Source organism: Neopelma chrysocephalum, unplaced genomic scaffold, assembly GCF_003984885.1.
Source record: "Neopelma chrysocephalum unplaced genomic scaffold, ASM398488v2 Primary Assembly neopelma1_69, whole genome shotgun sequence".
In the NCBI taxonomy this organism is placed as follows: domain Eukaryota; kingdom Metazoa; phylum Chordata; class Aves; order Passeriformes; family Pipridae; genus Neopelma; species Neopelma chrysocephalum.
This window is the reverse complement of record NW_020897729.1, coordinates 8703779-8729807: the sequence shown is the minus strand read 5'-3', so window position 1 is coordinate 8729807 and position 26029 is coordinate 8703779. Positions and strand designations below refer to the sequence as shown.

General features: G+C 42.1%; 1 protein-coding gene and 1 long non-coding RNA gene across 6 annotated transcripts; one reads left to right on the top strand and one right to left on the bottom strand.

The window, feature by feature from the left end:
- Positions 1 to 2160: 2160 nt before the first annotated feature.
- On the bottom strand, positions 2161 to 12732 carry LOC113968888. The gene is made up of 4 exons (XR_003534668.1): positions 12629 to 12732; positions 4771 to 4806; positions 2687 to 2936; positions 2161 to 2599 (listed from the first exon to the last, which is right to left on the bottom strand). It is a non-coding gene; the product is annotated as an uncharacterized LOC113968888 (long non-coding RNA).
- A 68-nt stretch (positions 12733 to 12800) lies between these two features.
- Positions 12801 to 23875, top strand: LOC113968885. Of its 5 annotated transcripts, XR_003534667.1 has the most exons (8): positions 12801 to 13008; positions 18357 to 18499; positions 18973 to 19066; positions 20065 to 20183; positions 20879 to 21021; positions 21626 to 21823; positions 23212 to 23483; positions 23580 to 23875. XR_003534667.1 is itself a non-coding variant. In XM_027685864.1 (7 exons), the coding sequence occupies exons 1-7, from the start codon at positions 12987 to 12989 to the stop codon at positions 23321 to 23323; spliced, it is 831 nt and encodes a 276-aa protein (XP_027541665.1). In that variant the 5' UTR covers positions 12801 to 12986; the 3' UTR covers positions 23324 to 23566. The 5 variants fall into 5 exon arrangements, 4 of the variants coding, with proteins under 4 accessions (XP_027541665.1, XP_027541666.1, XP_027541668.1 ...); XM_027685864.1 differs by lacking the exon at positions 23580 to 23875 and having other exon boundaries at positions 23212 to 23566; XM_027685865.1 differs by lacking the exon at positions 23580 to 23875 and having other exon boundaries at positions 12801 to 13329; positions 18349 to 18499; positions 23212 to 23566.
- Positions 23876 to 26029: the final 2154 nt, after the last annotated feature.

The following is a 26029-nucleotide window of genomic DNA, read 5'->3' as shown; positions in this document are numbered from 1 at the left end:
ATTGTTCAGTCTTTTCTCCTGCTGGTGCAGATCTGGGATGTGATGGATATTCTCTGTGGAGGCTGGTTGTGCTCCCCTGGAGAAAGGGCACTGGGACATATTTCTGGCCCTACCTTCTTGAATTGTTTCAAAAATGGGGCTCCTTAGTGTGTTGCTGTTGCTTATTATCCTTATATATTATAGTCTAGGCTTGGTGGGAAGGTTTTGCATGTAAATTTAGACAAAAATTGTAATTTTAGTTCTGGATAGCTGAAAATCTTCTGCTTGGGAGGGCAAAAAGGGAGTGCTGCTCACCATGAGCAGGGGCTAAATTTACCAAGACACAGAACTGGTGTCACTGCAGGTAAAATGAGCTTTGATGGGGGTTATACAAGGGCTCATTCTTCTTATTTAAATAGTTCTGTGAACATCCCCTCAGGTCTGTAAAAGTGACCCACATGCTGAGGATCTTTGTGGGTTTAATCTTATGGGTTTAATCTGATTTTTAAGCCATGATGTTTTTTTCAGGCTAATTTTTGTGGTGTTCATCTGATTTGGAAAAGACTCAAGAAAGCCAATGGGGTTTTTTTTTGAGTCCCTCAGAAGTTCCTCCTGAACAGTTTTGCGTTTTCTTTGCACCAGTTCCTGGCAACAATAGAGGCTTCCTACGGAGGGAAGGACTGGGGATAGAGTTGAACTAAAGCTGTGGAATTTTGGAATGACAGCTGGCAGGCAGGAGTGTTTATAGAGAATATCAGGCAAGTGCACAATCTTCCCCAGCAGTTGGATTGAGCAGAGGTACAGCTGGAATGACGTGGAATTAAACATTCCAGATCTAATGCTGAGAATTGCCTGAGTGGGCACATAGGAAAACCAGCAGGAGCAGAAATGCAAACACTGGTGATTTCATTTGCAGCTCTCCTGGTCCTTACAGATGCAAAACAGCCCTTTTATGTTTCTAGAAAATTGAGAATTATGTGGTTTTTCAACAACACGAATTGATTTATTTCCAACTTATGCAAATTTGTCAGTTGTAGACCACAATGAGAACAGCTCTCAAACAATGCTGCTTTTCAGTGGGAATAATATCCTAAGTATTGCTACCAATTTATTGAGGTACATGAATACTACTCCATTATGGGTTTTACTCTAGGTTTTGTATAACATTCCTTTCAAAGACGCTTTTGCTTTTTCAATACAAAACCAGCAAAATAGTTTTGTCTTTTTGTTTGGATCTTTTTTTTGATAAGGGGAATTTGTCAGCAGTAGCTCATGTGTGAATTCAGCTGTGTAGTCTTGAAAAAAATGAAGAATTGTATTTTGTGTTGGAGACCAAATCAGAAAATAAATCACTGTAACTTCTCTAATTGTGCTGTGTAAGTGACCCGTGGTGTAGCATTGATTACTGAGATCCTTCTGTGCTGCAGCTGCAGTTGAAGCATGAGAAGAATAATTCCTTGCACACCTGCAGTCCAGGTGGGAATGCCTTCCAGAGCTGCAGTTGGAAAGAGTATTTTCCCTAAGAATCCTTTTAGTGGTGGTGCTACTGCTGGAGATTGACTTATTTAACTAATATATCTGACTAATAATGTATTTAACTAATAAGATCCCACTTGTAAATGATTTTGAGCACCAGTTTTTGTAGATTCTACATTTAAACAAGAATTTGTGTTTATGAATTAGAATGTTTCTGTTGCTGTTCCAAGCACTAATTTTCACTCTCTTTCCACAAGCCTTGGTGGTGGCAAAATAAACTGTTGTTTCAGTGTCTGAGAATCAAGAACATGATATTCCTCAAACAAATAACGTGTTGGAGTTTATACCAGAAACAAACAAAACCAAACTTAGGCAAAGCTTTTTTGGCTAATTTTTATTTGTCAATGGTGGACAAAAGAAGAAACCACAAGATGTCACTCTATCCTAAGGAGCTAAGAAGGACTTTCCTCTTGACAGTAATCCTGTGGGAGTGCTGGAAAGCTGAGCAGCCTGAGTGGGACTTAAGTGTATGGAGATGTTGTACAATCAATGAGTTTGGGTCATAGACCCAGGTTCTGAGATTAATATTTGGGGATGGGGGGAACAAACCCCAAAATACTTGGTGTTGCAAACTTTGCTCTGGATCTTTGATGATGGATTGCTGGATGAAGCTCATTGCTCCCAGGAGAATTCTTATCCAGCTCCTGGCCTGCAGGATGCATTGTGTGCTGGGGGTGTGGGGAGATAACAGAAATAGGTTGTTCTTCCAGCCTGTCTCCATGAACAGCCCCAGAGCCGTGCTGGGGTTACTTTGGAGTCACTGCTGCAACAGGACATATAATTTCTTTTCTACAAGAGAGAAATAACTGGGGTTGAAGTCATTGATATACTGCTCCTATTATTCTGTTGTTCTCTTTTGTTGTGGCTCTTAAATTCCCCCCCTCCCTTGCTGCCTCACACAGTGTCACTGGAATTTCTGCAGGAGCAGATTCCCTGGCAGGTGTTCCCTCTTCCTGAGCCAGAGGCAAATAATGTTCCTACAAGGATTTCCTTAAAGTAGCAACAAGGCCTTCTCAAAAAGTGTTTACAAGCTCGTTCTTGAGTTGTTTCTGTCCCTTGAATTGGGCAATCTTTGCTTTTGTCCCTGCGGTGGAAAATGGAAATACTTGGATTAGAAAGAGATGGATGAGTTACCCCCAAAACCCAGTGCCAGGGAGGAGGAAACCAGTACCTTGATAACTCAGATAATACCAGCAAGAACTGAGTTGACTTCCCTTGTGAGCTGCTCTGCATCTGCTGGCACAGCTGGTGAGAAACTGTAGATTAATTTAGTTTGTAAAACTGTCCGTGGTCTCCAAGGGGTTTGGATCAAGCTGCCACAGCCACAGGGGTCCAGGCAGAAGGGAGACTCCAGCTGCTCACTGGGACCTCTGTTCACTGTTCACCGGGTTCTTTGGCTTCCAGCTGGCGCTGGATGAGGGCTGGAAAACAAAGTTACACATGAGGAACCACTCTCAGTGCACACAGTTGGTATTTTGCAACTCATTAACACGATGTATCTGTCACCCCCCTCTTCCAGTACCCTCACATGACATTCTTTTTACATAGCACTGCCTTACAACCACATCCACAGGAATATTTTTCATTTTTACAGCACTAGTTAGAAACCCATCATGGACCAGTTGCTCTAGGCAGTAGGTAAAAACTGAATGAAAAGATAGACAAAAGTAATGTACTCAAAATGCAGTTGGAATTGCAGTTTATGGACAATAGCACAGTGCAATAGTCAAGGCTGTGAGGTAATGAAGGATATCAGGCTTATTCCGTCACTCTGGCAGGCAGGTAATGGAGAAAGGTGGGAAAGATAAATGTATCATCCAAGATACAGATAGTGCTTGTAAAATTCTAGGTCTACCAGGACCTGGTTGAGGAAAGAATTGAAATTGTTCCTGCAGCTCAGGAATTTAACCCACTGCCTGAGTTTTTATCTTTCCAGCCACACTGAGTCACAACAGGAGGGATGATTTGGATATGACCTGTTCTCTACTGATTACAAGTTGGTTTACTACCTTTCTCTCATAAACACACATCTTCCCTATGGAAGAGTGATCTTTTGCAAAAGCTGGTGGAAAACTCCTACAGAAAATTCCTACAGAAAATTCCTACAGAAAAAGAATTCTGTGTTTGTGTAGAAGTGCTTTTAAGGAAGGGAGGAAAAACATACAGAGGAAATCTGGATCAGTGTTCTCATTAGGGGATTGGAATTGCCCTTGGAAAAAGATGAGCTTCAGCCATTCTTTCAAGTATTCTGCTACCAAAAGAGTTTAGACCCAGTCATAGTTTAATATTTTTGCTCTATTTACAGGTATTTGTTAAGAGCTGTGTTTTAAACCCAAGCTGGAATCCTTACAGGTGGTAACTGTGATAGCAGTGCCTGAGCAGAGTGAATAAAATATGTCAGAACGTGATAAGAAATAAAAGACATGGAGAAATCCATCTTGCCCTGAAACCTGTAAGGATCATGGTCTGGACAATGTCAAATCTCACTGGTCACCAACAGTGTGACACAAAAAGTCTGTTTATTTGAGGCTTTTTGTCATTATCAATGGACTTGGTAAATGCAGGTTTCTCCAGTTTATAGGTTCACATCAGTTTTTTGATCAGAAGTTATTTGTGAATCATCCCAATATTTCAGAACTACTCTTCCTGCTGCAGTTTCATGGGGTGCAAGCTGAACAGGGTAACCTTGAGGGATTTTAATTCATGTATTTTCCGGTGTCATTCCAAGTTCAGTGTGTATACACATATGGAACAGAGTGTTCTGAGGAGGTGACCTGTTAATTACTGAGCTTTTGAATCATAATGTGTGGGACAGAGAGCTTGGAATCATGAGTAAAACAGCCTTGGATCAAACCCTTACAAAAGCTGAGGATGCTGCCAGCTCTTCCTCTTCACTGATGATGCATCAAGATAGGCAGAGCAGAAATTAGGGGATGTCTAATTCCATAACCTTAAATGTTTAAATCAAGCAAACAAAATCATGCACTGTCCAAAACACCCATAGCAAAGAGTATCATCAGAAGAAGCTAAATTTAGTCAGAGTCACCTGAAGCCTGTTCCAAATCCCTTTGCAGCCCATCATAAAAGGATTGCCATTAGTTGCAGGCAGTTTTGGACCACATGAGGTTTCTCTCAGGCTGTGCCCTGAAGCCTGAGTTCAAAGAGCTGGGTGGGAACTGACATGCCTGTGATTCTGTGGGATTAGTAAGAACTCAATTTTTGCCCCATTTGCAAAAATTACTTGAGGCCTCTTACCTGAAAATATGAAATGAGTTTCTAATCCCAATGTTTCTACAAAAAAAAAAAAGGTGAAGACTATAAGCATGCAAGATGGAGAACTTGTAAAGTTGTATTTGGTGTGTGTGCACATGCACTTATTAAATGTGGATATGCTACAAGAATCACAAATCCTGTTATTATTTTACTCTTATAAGTAAGCAAAACCTAACCTATTGCTGCATGAAACCACAAGATAATGCAGTACAAAATAATGAAGCCACTCTATGCCTCTTGATTTAGAGGCTGCAGGACTTTTCCTTAGTGCAGGATGCCTGCAAGGGAATAAAAAAGGTTGTTTGCCCCCTCCCTTTCTCAGTCACCAGCTTGGCTAAGCTCCTCTCTCTCAGTCCCTGGAGTTAAATGATGAATTCCAGCCTCTTGAAACCAATGGCAGCAAATTCCTCTGCCTCCAACCATTGCACAGGGGATTCACAAAGTTAATAGGAGATAGATGAAGGCAGAGAACCCCAGGGAAATCAAAGGATATCAGTGTTTAACACGAGGGGCAGTGGCAAAGCTCACCAGGAGGGCCCTGAAGAGGAGCCACGACCCCCCCACACGAGGAGCTGGCAGAACTCATTCCTGATCTGCTGCCTCTGTATTGCTTGGCACGTATTTTGCAGATAGAACAACTCTCTAGTAGATTTATTGGCAGTGCACTAAGAAGTATCTTCAAGAGAAGTTAATTCAGGCTCTCTTAGCCTTGATAACCACCTGCTTAAAATATGCTCCCTCCCATGGCCGACGAGAGCACAGAGATTATGTTATGATAGTTCCATGACAAGTGACTCCCAAAAAGCAACAGAGAGGGCTGTTTTTCAGAAGGGCCATTAACCAGCTGGCAGCCCATTTTGCACCCTTCATGGCAAGCATGATAATCTGAGCAGCATTCAAGAAAAAGGCAGATCAAAGTCTCTGCTGTTTCCCCAGGAAATGCATCCTGATGACTCCACAGAGAAAGGGTTTCAAGTGGGAAGGGTGTTTTTACATTTCCATCTCCTTCAGTGCTCCAAAGCCCTGCTTATTTTTTGGAGAGTTTCTGTACAAAGCCTTTTTTTCTTTAATAGAGCTTGGGGATTATTAATTTTGCAGGTGTGTTCACGCTGAGCACACACACCTGAAGACAATCTGAGGGGTCTAAACTAAAGGGGTCTAAACTGAGGGGTCTCTGTGACAGTGTTGTGCTTTTGTGTGTCATGGCAGTAATGCTGCTGGTGCCTTCAGCTGCTCTAGCACTACCTGAACCTGGTCAGACACAGCAGTTAAGGCTCGTTTTTCCCCAACACAGTTGGTAGAGAAGTATAAAATCAGTATTTATTCCTGTTCTCGATCTCAGAACACACACCAGACTCAGAACTGGGCTCTGTTCCACACGTTGGGCTGTGTCCCAAGCGACTCATTGCACAGAAAACAGCTCTGCTGGAACAGAAAAGACAACCCTCCTGGTGAGTGACCAGCAGGGCCAGTTGGTCTGGTGCCCTGGTGACAGGGTTGGGAGAATCCCACTGGTTTGGCACCGGGCTGAGGTCCTGCCCTTTTATGTCTCGTGATGTCTCTCTAAGGCCGAGCTGGAACAATACGATGCTGTAAATTGCTGACCATGAAACAAGATTGAGGCTGATGTGCAGCAGCCTGCTGTGTCCCAAACCCCAGGCCAAATCCCTGACTGGCCTTGTTGGGCCCAAGTGCCAATGGATTTATGCAGTAGGAAAATCCAGCGAACAATCACAGCGTTTAAAAACAAGCCAACAGATCTGAAGCATTTGGGAGCAGCAGCTGATGTTCCCTCAGAGATGTAACACATGATTTCTATAATCATAGAAATACATTTAATTTTGTTTATTTAAACCAGCTCGTGTTTTGCTGTGAGCATTAATCATCTGGTGTCACACAATGGAATACTAAATGTCACACACTGAGTCACAGCTCCAGCGACACTGTGAGCAATATTCTGGCTGTACTCCACAGCTGGAGAAAGAACTGCTTCATGCCTTGCTGGCTGTAGAGCAAACACAGTCTTGCAGCTTCATTTTGTATTCAGCAGCTCTCCAAAACAGCGAAGGCAGCATGCAAAATGAGGAGGAACACCACTGAAGCTCAGCTGCTCATCTCTCACAACTCAGCTGCAGAAAATATGAGGTTTGAAAGAAGACATTAAAGAACAGGTATCAGCAGGAATATTCTGCCTCAATCAAGGGAGTTACACCTTGTTGCTTTTCAGTAAGTTTTGTTTGCCTGAAGAAGCAACATCAGCACGTTTGCTGCTGAAAACAGGGCTTTCTTCTTCTCCCAGTGCAAGGCAAGGAGAAAAGAAAATTCTCATTTCCCAGCTGCTGGAATACAGCATGGATCTGGCAGCAAAGGGGAGCAGCTGAAAGATGGAATAGTTAATGTTTTTATTCAGGGGCCTGGCAGGTCTGTGACTGGAGAATACAGTGACATAAAGCAGTTTAACAGCACCTTTATAGCCCCTGTAGGTCAGCACTGGACTTAGAGCCTCTTTGAAGCCCAAAGGTCAGGATGGATCTCAATAGTATAGGTTTTACTCTTTTTTTTTCCTGAAAGAAAAGCTGCTGCTTCTATCACCTCATCTCTGTTAAGATAAAAGTGTGAGGTGGGGAATGACCCTCTGAGAAATCCAGCTTTGTCTCTCAGGAGGGATTTTGGATGAAAACAGCTAAAGCAGAGCGAGGCACCAGATAAAGTGATTCCATTTGCAGTCAGTGGATCACCTTCCCTGGGCCCTGATTGAAAGGGATCCTGTGGCAGGAAGAACTAATGCATATGGATGGAGCCCTGCCCACACCGGGAATTACAAACACAGGCTCTGGGAAGTCCCACCAGCACCTCTGGGGTCCTGCAGTGCCAGAACTTGGGTGGAAAGACAGTGTCGTGGAGAGTAAGGGGAAGGCAAATCATCCACATGAAGATACTTTGAGGTCTTCTTGTGTTTTGAATATATGTGAGTCCAGAATCCCTCCTCTACTGAGCTCAGGAGACCTGATTTAAAATAAATATTTATAGCTGGGCTTTGTGAATACAAAATGCCTGTTGCTCAGAAATCCCCATGTGCTGAGGCTGAGCAGGGGGTACAAACCCTCAGCTGAGGGACAAAGCAAAGGGAAATCAGCCCCAAGAATCCTTCAGTGCCCCCAGTACTGCTGGAAGGAGAACATCCTCCAGCCCTCAGAACACCCAGACTGTGATACAGCAAATGCAGTCTCTGACTTTGAGCAGAAACATTTTCATTACATTTAATTTCTCTTGGCAGGCTGTGCCTGTTCCTAACTTTCCATGCAGCAATTGTGGACAGCCACAGTGTGTCTGTCTCCTTCCTATAAAAGAAGCACTGGAGAGAAACAAGGCTCTTTCTCCTTTTTTTTATGTAACACAAGGCTGCCGTTTTTTCCAAATGAAAGCAAGTGGGAGCAAATTATTTGGATTTCCTGACAAAAGCTGCATGAACACAACACCTTTATAAAAACAGTTGATTCTCCTCATAATGCTTCTCTCTTCTTTTCCTCATGATCACAGGAGGCCCTGCTTTCTGCTCTCAGCCAGAGAACATCTTTATTATCCTTGCAGACAGTGAATAACAACGCATTCATTCGAACCTAATTTTTTTTGGCAATAAGAGCCGGGGAAAGAATAGGGACAAAAAAATCAGAGATGTCAGGAACGAGTTCTGCCTGTAAATACACATTCAGAGCTCTCAGTTCCTTCTTTGATTGGAATGGGGACAGGCATCTCTGAATTTTAAACAACTGAATTATGTTTATCATTCAACTGCATTGCTTTTCCATGTTTTCCTGTTCTTTCCCTCCTTTCTTAGCTTATTTAGAGCTGGGTCGTTTTTACCACCTTGGCCCAGCAATGGAGTAGTTTTCCTGTTCCATACTTAAAGAGATTATGCTTATTTCTCTCAAATATCTGACATATGACAACTTGGTAAAGCCACTTTAACAAAGAAGTGCTCTGGTGACTCCCAAGTATTCCCATATTTGCAAGATCTGAGTTTCGGGAAGGGAGGGTTTTGATGGATGAAGTGAAACAATTTTTTCAATGTAATTCAGGTCATCAATTCTCCACAAAGAGAGGAAACATAATTCTTCAGCAGTTGGCAGCAGTTTCATAAATAAATGCAAAAAATTGTGGAAATATTGTGGCATCTGCAATGATGGAAGTTAGAGAGGAGAATAACCAGAGATGCTGCTTCCAACACCACAGGGGAAAAGGAGGCTCACAAGGCTTCAACAGGAAATTGTGCATCAAAATGAATTTAGAATGATTTTCATATGATTAAAATTACCTGATGAAACCTATGTTTGATAAATTAGGAAGCACTTAATGAATGTTGTATTCCATTGGGAATTGCTAACAATTAAGTCGTGAAAAGATGAAACATGAGATTCCTAATGAGGATGTGGATGGAGGAAATGAGGCTGACCTCATACCAGAGTTCTCCATCAAATGCCTGATCTTGTTTGTTTTGGCAGCTTTGGATGAGGTGTTTTAAATTTTGGGGGTTAGACAGAAATGGCACCTGGGCAAGTGGAGACTGACAACAAACTCATTAAAATGGATGAGACTTTGTCTATGATTTTCAGGGAGCTCCAAACCATGACTTGAGTGAAGGAACACTCAGCTCACCCTCTTGTGAGAAGTCTGGCAGGCACCTGGCAGGTACCTTTGGGATTTTTCCATGTGCACACACAGGTTGGATTCTGCTCCAGCTGAATTCAGTGGCATTACTTGTGAGGGTACAAGGTTAGAGCATGACCTTATGTGCATCTGTGCATTAGGATGCAATGAATTCATTCAATATAAAAAGCCATGTTTTAAGGTAAAAGGGAAAATAAATCTCAACAAGGTATAGAATGGGAGAAATCATTATTGCATGTTAATCCACAGGGGTGCTGCCTGCCACCCACTGCAGTGGGATATGGGATATGGTTAGGTTTTCTCTTTCAAGTTGCCAAATGCAAGAAAAGGAAAGTTATGCTCAACATTTTTTTGAAAAGAAATTTAAAAAAAAAATCTCAAAACATTACTTATAAGTGATCTTTCTGTAGTGTCACATAAATTCCAACTCATCCAGAAATTGTTGACCTACATTTGGTTAGAAAATTCAGATTTGATACTGAAATATGTCTCTCCTAAACCAAATAAAAATTCCGTTCCCTGTTCCATAAACATCTCTTCTTCTGGCTTGATCCAAAGACTATAAAATCAAGGAAAGGTTCAGTTTTTAGTGCCAGACGTTGTCACTATGACTTGCAAGCCTGCTGTTTTTCCAGAAGAGAGAACCAAATTTCAGTACTTGTTGCTTGGTTACAGCCCCTCCAACCCTCTTGGAATCCCTGGGTTTGTAACACCTTGGAAAACCAGACATATATAGTTTTCACTTCAATAATTTATGTGCCTTGTTGTTGATTCCTTTTTGTCTGGTGACCCTGATGACAAGTTTCACTAACTCTGCTCTCCTTCTCTCCAAGGCTTTATCCTGTTGTACTTGGCTTTTCCCTGGGAATGCTCTCCAAGTCGAATAGTTGAGTGGAATCCTGAATGGGCAGGACAGAAAGAAATGTGTTGCCTGGGTAACTCAGCAAAATGTCCACTTGGTTTGTGCAAGTTGTGCCTGCTTCTCTGCCCAGGCACAGACGAGCATCTGTGCATTTAATACTGTGTTCCTTTTCCAGTGCTTCCTGTGACTGTCCATGCAGATCATACTAAAGAAATAGTCAAAGAAATTCTCTCTCTAACTGATTCATCCAACTCCAATACCACGGATTCCTGGATATGGTCAAACCAGGTAAGATCAACGGAGAAATTCACTTTCTGCTGCTGCTAAAATGTTGTTAAGCTTTTAGATCTGATTTTACTTAATGGTTTGATATCACCTAAGCAAATCAAGTGTTTTACGTAAAGAACACGAAATTGCACCAACAAACTAATTTTTACAAGCTGCTGCATCTCTGATTCAGAAAAAATGTTATCATCCAGAAGTGATTTTTAAGTGTTCTTTAATGATGATTAGGGAAATGTCAGCTCAGAGAAACTCAGCTGTTTAAATGCAGACTTTAAAGCCAGACTGTTCATGTAGTCTGGTCTTAACAAGGCCAGGCTCTGTGAATGCTGTGGGAATGCTGACCCTGGTCACAGGAACAGAATTTTTGCTGGCTATTGCCACAGTGCCAGGATTTCATGGTCTGAGCATTTCAGTTATTTCTGCATAAAAGGAGGCGGGATAATATTATTTCCTTTCTTCCTACTCTTTGTCTGTCTGCTCTGTTCAATTAAAGCACAAACCCTCTGGAGCAAACTCTGTTTTCCTGGCTTTCTGTGGTGCCCAGAACAACAGGGCCTCTTGTGGCCTCCAGCAGTCAGAATAATTGGAATTGTTCCTGTCATTAGTCAGACCTCAGGATGAGCCCTATTCTGGCCAGTTCATACATATTTCATGCACCTGCAGGACATGCAGGGAAGCATCTGATCCAATGCAGATGTGAGAGACACGTGGTTGAGACCGATGCCCACCCTGGATTTGGCCTGCTCAGCCATTTCAGAGACAAAATTACTGGTCAAAATTGGATAAAGTGGGAAAAAAGCTCTTTCTTGCAGAGTTGGGGCGTGCTGCTGCATTTCTTGTCAGAAGCACATTTTTATGGGCAGGTTGTAAAGATCTGAAAAATAGTGTTTATAATGGAAAGGCCGCCACCATGTAAAATATGTCATTTCTCTGAAATAGCACAGAGATAATTTTTCATGGGCTTTATGAGGATTGCATTTGCCACAGAAGATCTGAAGCCCATTAGGCCGTGATGGGGACCAATACCTTTCATTTTGTACAGAGAGGAAAAATGGTAAGTAGAAAGGCCCCAAACTACAGTCTTGTTTGATTTAGATATTAATTTTTTTTTATTCTTAGCAGGCAGAGAAAAGATACATTCAAGTGACCTGATGAATCCCTAATACTCCATTCTCTGCCCACTCTGTAATAAACTCAGCTCTTACCACATAAAATTTTAATGAAATCTGTGTGGAATGACTACTTTGTTAAATTTCACATAACCATCTGTCAATTCAACATTTGGAGCCACAAAATACCTTTGCACAGGAGCTGAAAGTTTCTAATAACCATTATTCTCCTCTACTTTACTGGTGTGGCAAAGTTTGCCAGCAGAATTTCTAAGGGAATGTTTTGGAGCCTCCAGTCACTGTTGGGGAAAGCACAGGCCTTTCTGCACAGAAAAATCTTTTATTGATCAGCCTTTGTAACAACCAAGAAGAGAAAAAGGGAAATATGAGGGAAAGGGAGAACAAGGAATAAGTCTTCTGTGAAGAAATTGAAAAGTAGGAAGTCAGAACCACCGAGGGTTTGACTATATGGTATTTCCAGATGAATATCCCCGGGCAGAGCAGATTGTGTACTTTTTTCCACATTGATTTTAACTTATTTATCCCTCTTCTTTCAGTGCTGAGCCCAGGAGCTCAAGTGAGGCAGGAGCTGTGCCCGTGGTGTGGGAGATGCCGATCAATAGGGCGTGATTGAGTGCTCCATTATAACCTTACACCGAAACCTGGTTCCCGTAACAGCTGCTGGAGTTTAAAAGCCATCTGTAAACTTCAGCAGGAGCTAACCAGTGCCCAGAACAACACTGGGCTGCAATTCCATCAGTGGCACCCTGCCAGCATCTGCACTTTGTCTGGGTGAGCCAAACAAACATCACACCAAACACGTTTTCAAGGGAATAGCTTCACCAGACTGGCTCTGAGAACCTACAGCTTCAATGTTTTAAGAAAAATACAAGATAAAAACAGACACAAAACTGACCTGTTGGTTCCCACCAAGAGAAGAGTCTCTTGTTTTCGTTCTCAGCTGCAAACTCGAAGAAAGAAGCCTGGAAGGTTGTTTCTGAAATGGCTGAGCACGTTCAAACAAGGCAAGAACCCTCAACAGAGTGAAGAGGTGCCCATAAAGAACTTTCACGAACATTACATAAAACACGAGGCTCTTTAAGTAGTTGCTTTTCATCCAAAGTTCTTTGATAAATTAATAAGGCATTTAACAAGCCATTAATGAAGCAGGAAGTCTTTTAGGCAAAGAGAATATTAACTTCAAGTGGGCAAAACTGTGAAAGCGATTCAGGAAAGCGAAGCCGCCGGAGTGAGCAGACCAGAGATTCATCCGGATGATCACATATCTTGCTACAGGTATCACCAACCTATCTTTAGGCACCTTCTGGAAAGATAGTTCATTGATACCAGCTCCAGCAGCCCAGGAATTTGTTTGATGTACTTAAGAGATTGGTAACAATAGCTCCTAACGTGACTGCGTTGCGAGGTGACAGCGTTTCCTTGGAGACAGTGGATCCATCCAGCCCCAGCCAGGATCCTTGCAGGTTACCCCTCTCCAGAGGCTGTAGAACTCCCTCCCTATGCAGGGGCAGAGATGGGAAGATAAGCTTTGGCTGTAGACAAACAGCCTTGTGCAAGATGTGAGGATTTTGTGCACCAGCGAGACATGTCTGAAAGGTAGGAGGGTGAAAGGAGAGCCGGTCCTGTAGTCATTGCACCGCTTGACATGCTTTGACAACAAAGATAGTGTTACAGGATTGAGTGTCTTTTTAGAATGTACCAGCCTGTATTGCTAATGGAGGTTGTTGTGCAGCAAAACCAGGAATTTGAATGGGGGATTTTTTTTTTTCTTGGTGCCATCTTTTGCTGAAAGACAGAAGCTGTCCCATCAGAAATGCCTAATTTGTTGCAAAAAAATGTGTGAAAGGCACATGGATTGAGATGTGGAATTTGTGTCCACGAAGAAAATGTTAGTTAATATTCTAGGTATGTATAATTATGGTGATAGGGCCTAATTATGTTAATTATGTCTTGTGGGGGGCGATTTTATGTTGCATAAAGCAAGATAATTGATGCTACAGCTGACAGCAAGGGTGCATTGTAGCCATAACTTACAGGTGTGTTTGTCACTAAATTATGCTCAAAAGAGCTGCTTCAAAATGTTGCATAATGTCTCATAAAACTCCTATAAAAATAATTGAAAGGTAATAGAGCATGGAAACAGTGTCCACATCCTCGACTCTTCTAAGTTCAGAGAGTTCTCATAATAAATGTTTGCATACAAGCAAAGCTGCTCCTGAGCAGTAAATTGGGTGCATTTGGAACTAAGGACAGCCCAAATTGTGAGTTTGATGCCTTTAAAATACCTCCAGGATTTGTGTTTGTAAGTTAACCCTCCAGTTCATTTATGTGGATGGACTTTGGCTTGTGCCACTGACTGGGACAGCATAAATAATGGGGTGTTTGTATCCTGTGAGCAAACAGCTCCTTGTGCAAGTGGTTTGGGCAGACCCAGAACCAGCTTCTTGGAGCCTTTGCAAAATCAGCAGCTCTGACCTAGTGACGAGAACTCATTGCTTTGGGAGGATTTATCACCTTTTTCTTAGTTTCTCAGGTTTGGTTTTATTTTGCTTTTTCTGAAAAGTGATCTTAAAACATGTGTGGTTCGGTTCCTTTAGAATGGTCCACGTTTTTCACTTCCACTGTAGCAGGGCTGAAAGAACTTGGAGCACTTTGCTGTAAAGTACCAACCTGACCAGACTTCACTGAGATCAACCACATGGGAGCAGGGACCTTTCCATCAGATATGGGCTGTGATTTGGTGGGATGTGAAGCTGTAGGGAGCACCACAGGAATTCTGGCTCTGGATATGTGAAGAGTTAGTATGAATAGCCCTACTGCTTGTTCCCAGATCTTTTATCAAGAGCATTTCAGATCTAGGGGGAAAGTAGACATCGTTCAGTGAAAGCTAAGCCTGCTCGAGGCTGCTGATTTATGAAAAGCAGCTGGGAATAAGACTGTGGGAAGCTGGACCAGACTCCAGAACTGCTGAAAACACTAGGACTGAAAGCCTTTCAAATCCCAGCTGCAAGAGTTTGCTTATAACCTTCTTTATCTTTCCTCCTCTTCCACTGAGCTTTCCATTTTCTGAGGCAAAGCTGGACCTGATGCTGTAGAGCCTCAGATGTTTGTTTATCGAGGCTGCCATTTTATCAAGAGAAAGGAATCTTTTGTCTGACAGTCCTTTCTTAGCAGCTGAGTGTCTAAAATATACACAGGAGGGATTTTTCACTCGGCTTTTCCCTCAGAATATCTTTCCCCGCCGTAGTTTCAGAAGTAGCTCAGCTACAGCTCTTCAAAGTATTTCAGGAGCTTTTAATGTATTCTACCCATAAAGTCAGCCGGGCTCAAATGTACTTGCACTGCATTAAGGAAACTTAGAGCATTTTGGAGTCTGTAAAAATGTGGTCAGTGGGAGGAGAAGCATTTCACGGTGTCACAACTGACACTGACATCTTGATAAAGTGGGACTTTGATCAGGGAGCTCTGTGGCAGTGCATGATTTGCCAAGATATGGCCTCATGTCTCATCAGTCGTGTTCTGAAAAATGCAGGAGCTGTTCTGTCCTCGTTCCTGCCAGTTTGCAAAACATTTCAGCCCCTTAATTCCCCACTGGGGCTTCCACTGAGCAGAATACACAAAATACATGAGGTTAGTCATGAGTACTTTCACTTACCTCCAGCCAGCTCCAGACTTCAAGGTGGTGCTTAAGACTTGTTTAGTACAAATTTTTGCTTGTTTGTTTAATTATTTAGATGGGATGGCTGGTTTATATCTTTCAGTGCTGCTACATGGAACAGAAAGTTTCCCCTGAGCTTTTTTGAAGGGATCAGGAGTCCTTCTATTTCAAAACTTGGGGTGGCATCCTCCTCATCAAACTTTAGATGCCCTGAAGTTGTGCCTACTCTCAGGGAAGCCTGTGGGATCCTGTGGGTGGTGAGTCATTCCAGCTGAAAGTAAAAAGCATCGAGGCTGGGTTGAGTCAGTGAATATCTGGACATTCCCACTCATCTCCACTGACTGGAGAGAGAGACAAAAAAATTTTCTAAGCCTGGATTTCCAGCCTGGCAACTCCAGTTAGGTGGGGGAAATCATACTCGAACCAGATGGAGGGTTTAGATGCTTGATTTTGACTGGTGTACTCTGAAATTTTGTACCTGGATTTGATATCAGTGGCAAAGGTGTAGCTGTGGTAGGAACCTGACTGAGAGCCACCCTCAGAAATTAGAAGTTGGTCACATACAGGATTTTTTTACCCCATTATCATTTTAAGTTTCCTTTCAAGTCTTCTTTCATAGAATTCTTAAAATATAGTCAAGTATCTCTACTTAAAATACATCATAGATACAGCTTCCCCACCCCAAAAAGAGAGAGACTGGAGGAATGCTATTGCCACAGAGGGTTTCCATTAGTGAAATTAATTCTTCTCTCATAAGAATTTAGGTCCATGATTTATGATAACCACCAATTTCTCACTGCAGGCGAAGTGAGAGGAAATGACTCAGCCTGGACAGACATCATGAATCTAATTTTTTTTCCCTTAATGCTTGACATAATCTAGTGTGCAGCTCCCAGAGGTGTCATTGGAGATTCATATCCAGCCGAAGGGCCTCACAATCAAGGCAGGAAATTTTGTTCCTTTCATGTATTGTGTGATCTGTAATTGCTTGGAATTGCATCCTGCCTCGTTCATTGCCATTTCTTTTGCATCAATTTTTGCAGCAAAATAGGGAGGAAAACAAAGCAAGGGAGAGAAAAGCAGCGTGGCACTTGCTGCTCCAGAAAAATCTCCTGTGACGGAACGTCGGGGTCCAGCTGGTGCTTATTAAACTCAGGGAGTTTTGAGATGAAAAATGTTTCCCTCTGTCACTCTTTCCCATGGAAATCTCACTCCCCACCTGATTGGAGAAGTCAAATCTATCAGATATTGGTTCTGGACTTTTAGGTTTTATTTTCTGTCATGATACAGAATTTTGTGAGTGGGTTTCTGCCAGGAGATCAGAATAGGTATCGTGTGAAATGGTTCAGCTAAAATGTTTTATCCCACATTTCGAGGCACTGGGAATGTATATTCCTGTCTCAGCAGAGGAGGAGGTATCTGGCTGAGAAGAAGGTAGGCTTTGAAAAGTCTTGCAGTTATAAATAGTCATTTGAATACATCCTAAAAAGTCGCTGCTAAACTGAGAAAAATAACAGACCTTTTTCTTAAATATAAAAGAATTTCTCCACATTTCTTTGGTGTGACCTCATTTAACATACAAGGAAGCAGAAGCAGAGCAAATACCAAGATAGGGCTAAACAAGGATTCCCAGCACTTTTTTATTTCCTCTTGGGTTTTTTTTTTAATATTGACCCAACATAAACCCTCTTTTCACAGGGCTGCTGTGCGTGGGAACACCTGCTGCTCTGTGACACACACACATGAAAATGGCCTCGAGGTGACTTCAAAAACCAGTAAATAGCTGTTTGATTTCCCAAATGCTGAGCTCACTCAGCTTCCCTGAAGTCACCTGTGGTTTATTGGGGCCGGTTTGATCCCATTAAAAACCACCATAAAGCACAAAGGGAGGAGGAGATCTGTGTGTCAGAGCCTGGGAGCACTTTTGGGCCAAAGCCAGCAAAGATGGAATACTGGGAAAAAAAATCATAGTAAGGTCAACAGCACATCTCTCCAATAACCTGTAATTGCACCTTTTAACTGATGTTCTATTTAGTTTGTCTGTTACTCTCAGTAGGAAACTTTCTTTGCCTTGCTCCCCAAACCATTTCAAAGCTGCATTTTTATCTCCATTCCTGACTAGAGTTGTTCTAACAATACTCACTGACAGCTGATACTTTCTGGCAAGAGCTCACCCAGCCTGTACAGTGAAAGTCAAATTACAGTGCTGTGTGCACACACTTACTCAATTAAATCATTTTTTTTTTTCAAGGATTCCATGGTAAAAGCTGCCAGTCTGCAAATTCTTCAGTCCCTCTGAAGCACAGTTGGAGGAATTGCATCATTTAGGGTATATAAAATGGGCTTTTGGAAATGTTCTGAGGCAATGGAGTAGCAAAGCACAAAAACACATCACTTCAAGTTGAAGGTTGGGCTTGATGATTTTGGAGGTCTTTTCCAACCTTACTGATTCTATGGTTTGAAGACTCTATTGGACTAAGTTCAGCTTTTCTCTGGATCCTTGAGATTCCCCTGAAACGTATTCAAGAGATTAAAATAAATATACTGGTATAATATTAGTAAAATAGCAAATTAAAATACATATACAAGGGATTAAAATAAATAATTGAGGTATCTTTTCATCCAACCAGGATCCATCCAAGCAGGGCTGTGCAGGGTAGAAGGGGACACATCACGCTGCTGAACCAGTTCAGTCCTTCATTTTCTCCAAGATTAATTTTTCTAACAAACTGTCAGAAAATTCCTCATTCTGATGTTTGATCTCATCTCTGAAAGCCTCTGTGTATCTACACACTGCTCAGGTGAGAGCTGAGGGGATTGTCTATGGTTTGACCTGAGGACCATGTGGCTGTTGTCTGGTGCCAAGTCCTACCCCGTGCTACTCGGTATTCTCTGTAATTATAAAACAATTTGCACTTCTCTGAACAGAATCAACACTGGTTTAACATCTCTCTCAGTTCCTCAGGTCTGACTACAAGCAATGAAAAGTTCAGCAAATCCTATCCATCCTGCTGCCCCATCCTGAGGGACACACACCCAATCCCACCGGGTTTGTCACAAGGCAGAGGAATCATCAGGCCAAACTGTGACTCTGGGCTGCCTTCCCCAGTAAGTGTTTGGCTTTACCAGCCTGAGCACAGGTTTATAGAGGAGAGACATGACAAAGAATAGCTGAGGCAGAAATCTCTCCCTCAGCTTTGGGGCTGATCCTGTCACCTCCTCTTACCTTCTGAAGCCGGGGCAGATTATAAATAAGATTCTGTGCTGTGGTGTCAGCTGGGGAAAGGGGTTTGACTCGGCCTCTGAGCACTGTGCACCAAACTGGAGGTGTTGGGCAAGGGGATAATAAGCCCTGGAAAGGCTTCTCCAATATTTGAGCCAAATTGTAGAAGTAAACTGCAATGAGCTGTGGCAAACTGCTCTGAACTGTGAATTCTCACAGCATGTACCAGCTTCTGGACGTGGCTCTAACTGGAGAGATTTCTACTGCAATAAGGCCAGAAATACGAGAAAATACAATGTCAGGAACTGAAGAACTTTTACTGATTCTTTTATGTCTTTATTTTGCTTTTTTTTTTAAGCTTCCTTCTGACTCCTTCAAGTACCTTGGCTGGTGTGACATAGAGGAACACGATGTTCGAGGAAATCAGCTCCGTTGTCCCCGAGTGAGAGAAGGTGAAGATCAAAAAGACAAGTTCACATTTAAGCCTCAACTCTATTTACTCAAAACCTACATGCCTAAATGTTATGACCTGAAATCGTGAAGTTTGCCATTCTCCTGAAAAAGGGCAGGATTTTATCCCATGTTGTACACATGTGCTTTTTTTTTAATCACTAAAAAATTATCCTTTGTAATTTCAAACAGAACAGTAAATTGAAAATATTTAGTATTAATATGGTGTTGATTACTTCTCTCAAAAGTTCATCAACATTTAAATGTTGCTCAGAATGCAATAGCCATATGCCAAACAAGAAAGCAAGAGGGAAATCCAGTCCTGCAAACAGTGGCACATATATTGTGTTTTAAGGCTGAATTGGCTCCATTACAATCTGCAGACACATTCAAGAACAGAGAATGAAAGATGGATTTCAAAATCCACTATTTGCATGTTTGGGACTAAACAGTGGAAAATTTCCACCCTGTCCTTGCTTTAGTTAGGAGTTTGAAGATGTCCACAGCTCTAGACATTTCAGCAAACCTTAAGAATTTAAGTGTTCAGTGTGTGTCTTAATACAAATGAGGTTTTGAGTACAGTCATTGACCCCATTGTTGTCAGTGGAAGTTGCAAACACCTTCCTTTCTCAGAACAATTAAAGGCTAACTCAGAGCATGTGAAAGAACTTATAGAAACAGGATTTTAGAGCTCAGGTCCTTTTGAACATGCGTTTAGAAATAGCTTTATTTTATTCTGGCCTGTTGAAGAACTGTCATTTAGCAACCATGTACCAAATCATCAGGCCCTCAGACTGCTTGTTGAATTATGGGCCAGGAAATGGTAGAAACATCTTCACATTAATTTATATTTTAGAAGCCTGGAAACCTACACACCTGGAATATTATATATATTTCTTCATTACAGATCTCTTCCCAGACACATATATAATCTTTCAGCAGGTAACTAAGCGCCAGTTCCATATCACATCCACCTTCATAAATCTTTTTCTCTGACCAGGGCCCCCAGAAGAAGAGCTGTTTTTCAGGAGAGAAGAACATACTTTGAAAAAAAGAAAACAAGTAACTGACACAGAGAAATGGGAGAAGAGGCTGCAAGAGAACTGGGAAAACTGTGCTGTAAAACTTTCTCATTAACATTTTGTACTCTAGTTGTAAATAAACCAAATAATAACGTGCTGGCTGCTCCCTGCAGCGAGCAGGTTTAAAGCTCAGGTTGGCACCATGATATTGTAAACCAGAAGGGTTTTACAAGGGAAGAAGGGCTGGAATATAATGTTATTTAGGTTGTGACCCAGAAGATTAAAATCCTGTGTTGTGACAGGGTTTGATTTGAACAACCTGACCTAGTGGAAGGTGTCCCTGCCCACAGCAGGGGTGGGAACTGGATGATCTTTAAGGTCCCTTCCAACCCACACCGTTCCATGGTGATTCTATCAGCATTAATATCTGGCTGATGGACAACACTTTTGTTTCAGATGAGTTTAGAAGCCAAACCAATAAGCTACAACCACTTAGTCCTGCTTTCCCCACCCAGTGCACACACTCTGACCTCCCTACTCAAAGAGTGGGACAATAAAATTCATGTTTAAAGGATGATTTCTTTCATTACTTCCAAAGAATTATGGAGTCCATCACTACGGCTCTGAGGTGAATTTGGCAACTGGCACCACCAATTGTTATAAGAGCAGCATCATAAAATAGATAAAACCTTTTAACTAATTCTGGGGTTAAAAATATTTAATGAATAGTTATTAGAAAGCAAGGAAAAAAAAGAAAAAAGTGAGTGATTTATCTTATTTTTCCCTTCCCAGGAGCTGAACCTTTCATTCCAGGACCTGGGTGATGTTTACCAGGTGGAAAACTTCAAGAGGATTCTCCGAAGGTTAATTCGTGTGGAAAAGCTTTGGTTGGTGGACAATTCTTTGACAGACCTCAGTGCCATAAGGTTGCCAAGGTAGACAAAATGTCCTATTTCTATTTTTATGCAATATCATAGAAACCAAAATTATTACTTACTTATGTAATAGCTGGAGCAGACTCTTGAGAACTGCCAAATATGCTTTTTTTTGGGAAGTACTGTATTGAAAATCTATCAGTATATTGTAGTTCTGAGTTCATGTCATCCCAAGCTGAAAATACTCAGTGAGGAGATCAGATGATGACCCCTTTACTTTTGGGGAATAATTAATGAGTCTTGTGAAATTCAGGGAGATTTGTGCCAAAAAAAGAAAGCTGTTGCACACTGAAGGAATCTCCATGAAGAGATGGTGGAACAGAAGCCAAGCAGAGGCCAAGCATGACCACGACAACTGTATTTTACAATCCATCTGCTGCTCTATGTGTGAGTGTGTGGAGAGTTGTGATACTGAGAACTGGAATAGTGATGTGCAATATAAAGCAAACTGAGGGTTTAAAGTGTAGGGATCTGATCTTCATGTCATGGGTAGGCAAAAATGGCACAAATGTAAAACTAGTGTATAAAATCCCCCCCTGTGTTGGCTTACAGGTATATTCTGTCACAGATGTGATAGTGATGGCATACAATTTATACTTTACAGATGCAGAGAATTAAATGTCAATAAAAACCACTTTAGATCCTTCAAACAGCTGCCAAAGATCCCTCAGATTCAGCACTTATCTCTGGCTGAAAATAACATTGTGACACTAAGTGGAATATCAGATTTCAGACACACTCCGCTCGAATCCCTCATTCTCAAGAGGAATCCCTGTGAGTTCCAAGAAAAATACAGACAACTGTAAGTCTAACAGCTAACAAAAGTTGATAAACACAAAGAAATGTTTGTGAGACAGCTTAAAAGGAATAGGATCTCAAATACAACAAGCTTTCTAGAAGAATCTTTTTATTTTCCGCTAGTTTCAACTATCCAAATTGCTCCAGGACCGTGGGCTGGTGAGCCAGTATCTGATAAAAGCCCCAAAATATTCAGAAGCTGCCTAGGAGGCTTTCTAATCACATGACTGGCTGTTCTGGAACTGAACTAAGTCCATGGATCAAGTTTAGAGACAGTGAGTGGGGCAGACAAATTAGATTTCCTTTTATTAATAGAAACTACCTATTACTCAAACTCTCTTCAGTCTCATTGCATCCCTCGTGTGTTCTGCAGGGAGTCTAAAATTGCATTACATGTCAGAGATGGAATCAGGAGGATGTCTTGAAAGATGGGAGCAAAAGCAGGAGAAAATTGAGTTCCCTTCATTTGATTTTTTTCTGGAGTGTCTCCCGTTCCTGGCAGGGCTGGGGAAGATGCTCTGCCTTGAACACCCCACTCAGTGTAGGTCGTGTTGCAACGTAGACTTAACAGAGCTCCCTCAGGCACTGGCAATGGAAATTTAAATACAAAGATAAAGAATTTAGGAGAAGATCATTTATTTTAAGCTTCACTCTCCAGAAATCTGTGTGGTTGGGTGTTTTTCCTCATTATACACAGTCATGTCAGCCATCTGCAGAAGGCACTGTTGATATTTTAAAGACAAACCTCACAGCATGTCTAGGATGGGATACATCTCTTCCCACCTCATCCTGGAAGGGGAATAAAAGCCAGGAGAAGTTTAAAAGAAAACATTTAGTGAAAACCTTTCTGGGTTTCCAGTTTGTTTTTCCTTTAGTCTTCCAGGCATCCCCTTGGCAGTGGGATGGTGATGCTTATGCTTTTTAAAGGTAGGGAGGCAGATATCAGCAAAAAGCAAATTTAAAATGATGGATTTCATATTTTATTTGCATATCAAAGGGTCCAGGAGAACAAAAGCAGAAAAGCACTTTTTAATAATTACTAATTGTGTTTCTTCTCCCATTCCTGCCAGTTTTAAGGCAATTAAATACTGGTGTTATTTGGTATTATTCTGGTATTACTTTCACTGCCAGTGTTGGAAGGCAGATACTTGAAGTGCTTCACTCAGTCCAAGGATATAAAACTTGTGCAACAGAGTGAAACCTGAGAATTTCTAATTAGCTTTTTATCAGGTAAATTCTGCAACAAATGGCAAATGAAAATTTCCAACAACACAAATCCATTTTAGATGTGTTTGAATCCACTGTTTGTTTTTTAGCAGTGTCTATTTTGTTCTCAGCATTTCCCAAGGTTATTTACCTCAATTTGCATTTTTCTTTTGTCTCTCTTTTAAGTGTGTTCTCCAGTTTGCCAAATCTGAAAATGCTGGATGGGATCCCAAAACTGCCAGAGGACTGTTCACCCCCAGATATTGGGTTTTTTTACAAAATGTGTACTATACTCTAGCACTGTATTTTTGGGGGATCACAACTGTGCTACAACCACCTCGCTGAAAACAGACAATAAATCCTGTTTATGGAAGTTACTCATTTTTTTTTCTAACCAAAGAGAGATTGAAGCAGAAATATAACAGTTTTGAATGCATTTGTGATACCACAGACTTCAAGTAATTATGGATATGGATATGTAAATAACACAGTATGTGTATACTGAGTGTCATGAGTTCAATGTATTAAAACTATTGGGTGACTTTCTTGTCTAGGAGCTCTGTGTAGACAACAACTCACAATTACTGACTCTCACCTCATTTACTTAAAACACATCCAAGTTCAGACCCCGAGTTCATTGTGGGAAATGGCACAGGGATGAACATCCAGGCTGCAAAGAAAAGGAAAAAAATCCCACAACTAAATAAAAGAACCCACTAACATCCTCGTGCTCTTTAATGTGCTTTGTAGGTGAGAAAAGCAGAGCCACCCCCACCATTTTGACCCTTAGAAATAAAAAAAAGTAATGCAAAAATTCTTGCTTTGGAGTTTGGTGTGGCTGGAGAGCATTGGGGAGGAAAATCATGGAAAAAAAAAGAAATCCTTTTACTCACTGCTGGCACTGTTTAGCAATGTCTTGTTGCTTAATAGAGGTTCCTCAGAGCAAAGCCACAAGAGGGAAAAGAGCTGTAGGAGCTGGAAAGGGACTTGTAAGGGCTCCCCAGGATATCTGAATGCAATTATGTTCCAGAGGTATCTGTCCTTGTCTTGGATTGATTTGCTGTTCAATTTTTAGCTTTTTTTTTTTTTCCCCAAGCAGCTCATGCTGGCACAGAAATAGCTGTGCCACCAGTGGTGCGGGGAAAGAATGACAGAGCCCTGGAAAATGAAGACAATTAAGAGAATTGCCTAATTCCAGAGGCAGTCAATAAATTTCTCTGCTGTGCCTTGGCTGCAGGGGCAGTTTGGTTCAGCTGCACAGGGGGGGAGGAAGGGCTGCTCAGCCCTGGAGGGCTCTGCAGGGCCACGGCTCAGCAGCAGAAAGGTCACAGCAGCTCTGTACAACATCTGCACTGGATCCAGGCAACAGAAATCACCAGCCTGGAAAGCTTCCAGGCTCTCCCTTGGGACTGTCCTTACCTCTGCCACAGCCCAGCACTCAAAACAGGTGATCAAAATATTGCATGAACCGAATCACAAGGTTTTGAATGTGTAACAGTGTCTGGCTCAGAGTATTTTCCACAGCTTGTGACAGGAAAAGGCAAAGGAGCACTGCAAAGAGGCGTCAGCTGGATGGTCACCCTCAGGAAATATCCTTGAAATTCGTGGAAGCAGAGCAGTATTTACGTGCTCACAGGGTTTGAAAACTAGATCCAGTCAGAGCAATCCACCCCAGCACTGGGAACAGACCACACTGAGACAAGAGGGAATTAGATTTTGGGGCTGTCAAACCATGACACCCCTTCACAAACACAGCACAGAACCGAAGGACAGCTCAGCAACACACAGCAATGAGGTTTTACAGATCCAGAGAGGAATTCTGTGCTTCACACAGACACAGAGGCAAGCAGAGCTTTGGAAGGGGCAGAGCAGGATGTGGTGTGGCAGAGTGGGACGGAGGAATGGCAGGGTGAGAACAGAAAACAGGAAAGCTTTCTGAGGAGTGGGGCTGGTGCTCTACCTCCAAATATAACACAGTAATCTACATTAAAAAAAACACTGTTGGGTTTGGGAGTGGAAGGGCGAACACAAAGGATTCAGTATATTCTTCTCAGCTGAGGAGGTATGTGGGAAAACACCATGTTTCTTGGGAATAAGGCAGGGAGCTAAAGCAGAGAGGAAACAAAGCCTGTGGGAGCACCTTTACTGACCCAGCCTTACTGACCTGTCCAAGCCCAACAGCAGCTGGACACTGGCTGGAAATGGGAAAGGAAAACAGGCTTTTCCCAGAGTATCAGACCCTAAGGAGCATTCAAATCAGCAGTGCTCGAATCACAACAAAAAGCACTCGAGGACTAGGCTCTCTTCCCAGAATCCAGCATTAGAAAGTGAGACTGAGATGGAAATTGCTCCAGTCCCGTGGGCAGACAGCTCAGTTACCAGCTCCTAGTAAAGTTACCACCCACTTCTAGCACATGTAATTAGGAGCTGGTTGAGCCTCTCCTGGGAACACACTCAGAGGCTTTGCTATTTAGACCTGAGCCCTGGGTCAGTCACAAGAGAAAGGTACAGACAGTGATTTATTCTTTCCCATCAGGAAGCTGGTTCTGCTCTCATAATTTTTTATTTCATTATTTTAATGCTCTGGCTTTGGGATCCCAGGGAAATATGAGGTAATATCTGGGGAACCTTGCTGGTTTTATTTAAAGTGCATCCAGCAGCAAGAATGTCCTGGTGATGTTTGAGTCATTTTGCTGCAATGAGATTTAAAGGAGATCACAGAATCACAGAATGGTTTTGGTTCGAAGGGACCTGAAAGGTGATCCAGTTCCACCCCCTGCCATGGGCAGGGACACCTTCCACTAGCCCAGGTTGCTCCAAGCTCCATCCAACCTCGCCTTGAACACCCACAGGGATGGGGCATCTCTGGGCAACCTGTGTCAGGACCTCCCCACCCTCACAGGGAAGAATTTCTTCCCAATATCCCATCTAAACCTACTCTCTTTCAGTTTTAATCCATTCCTCCTTGTCCTGTCACTATGTGCCTTTGTCCACAGTCCCTCTA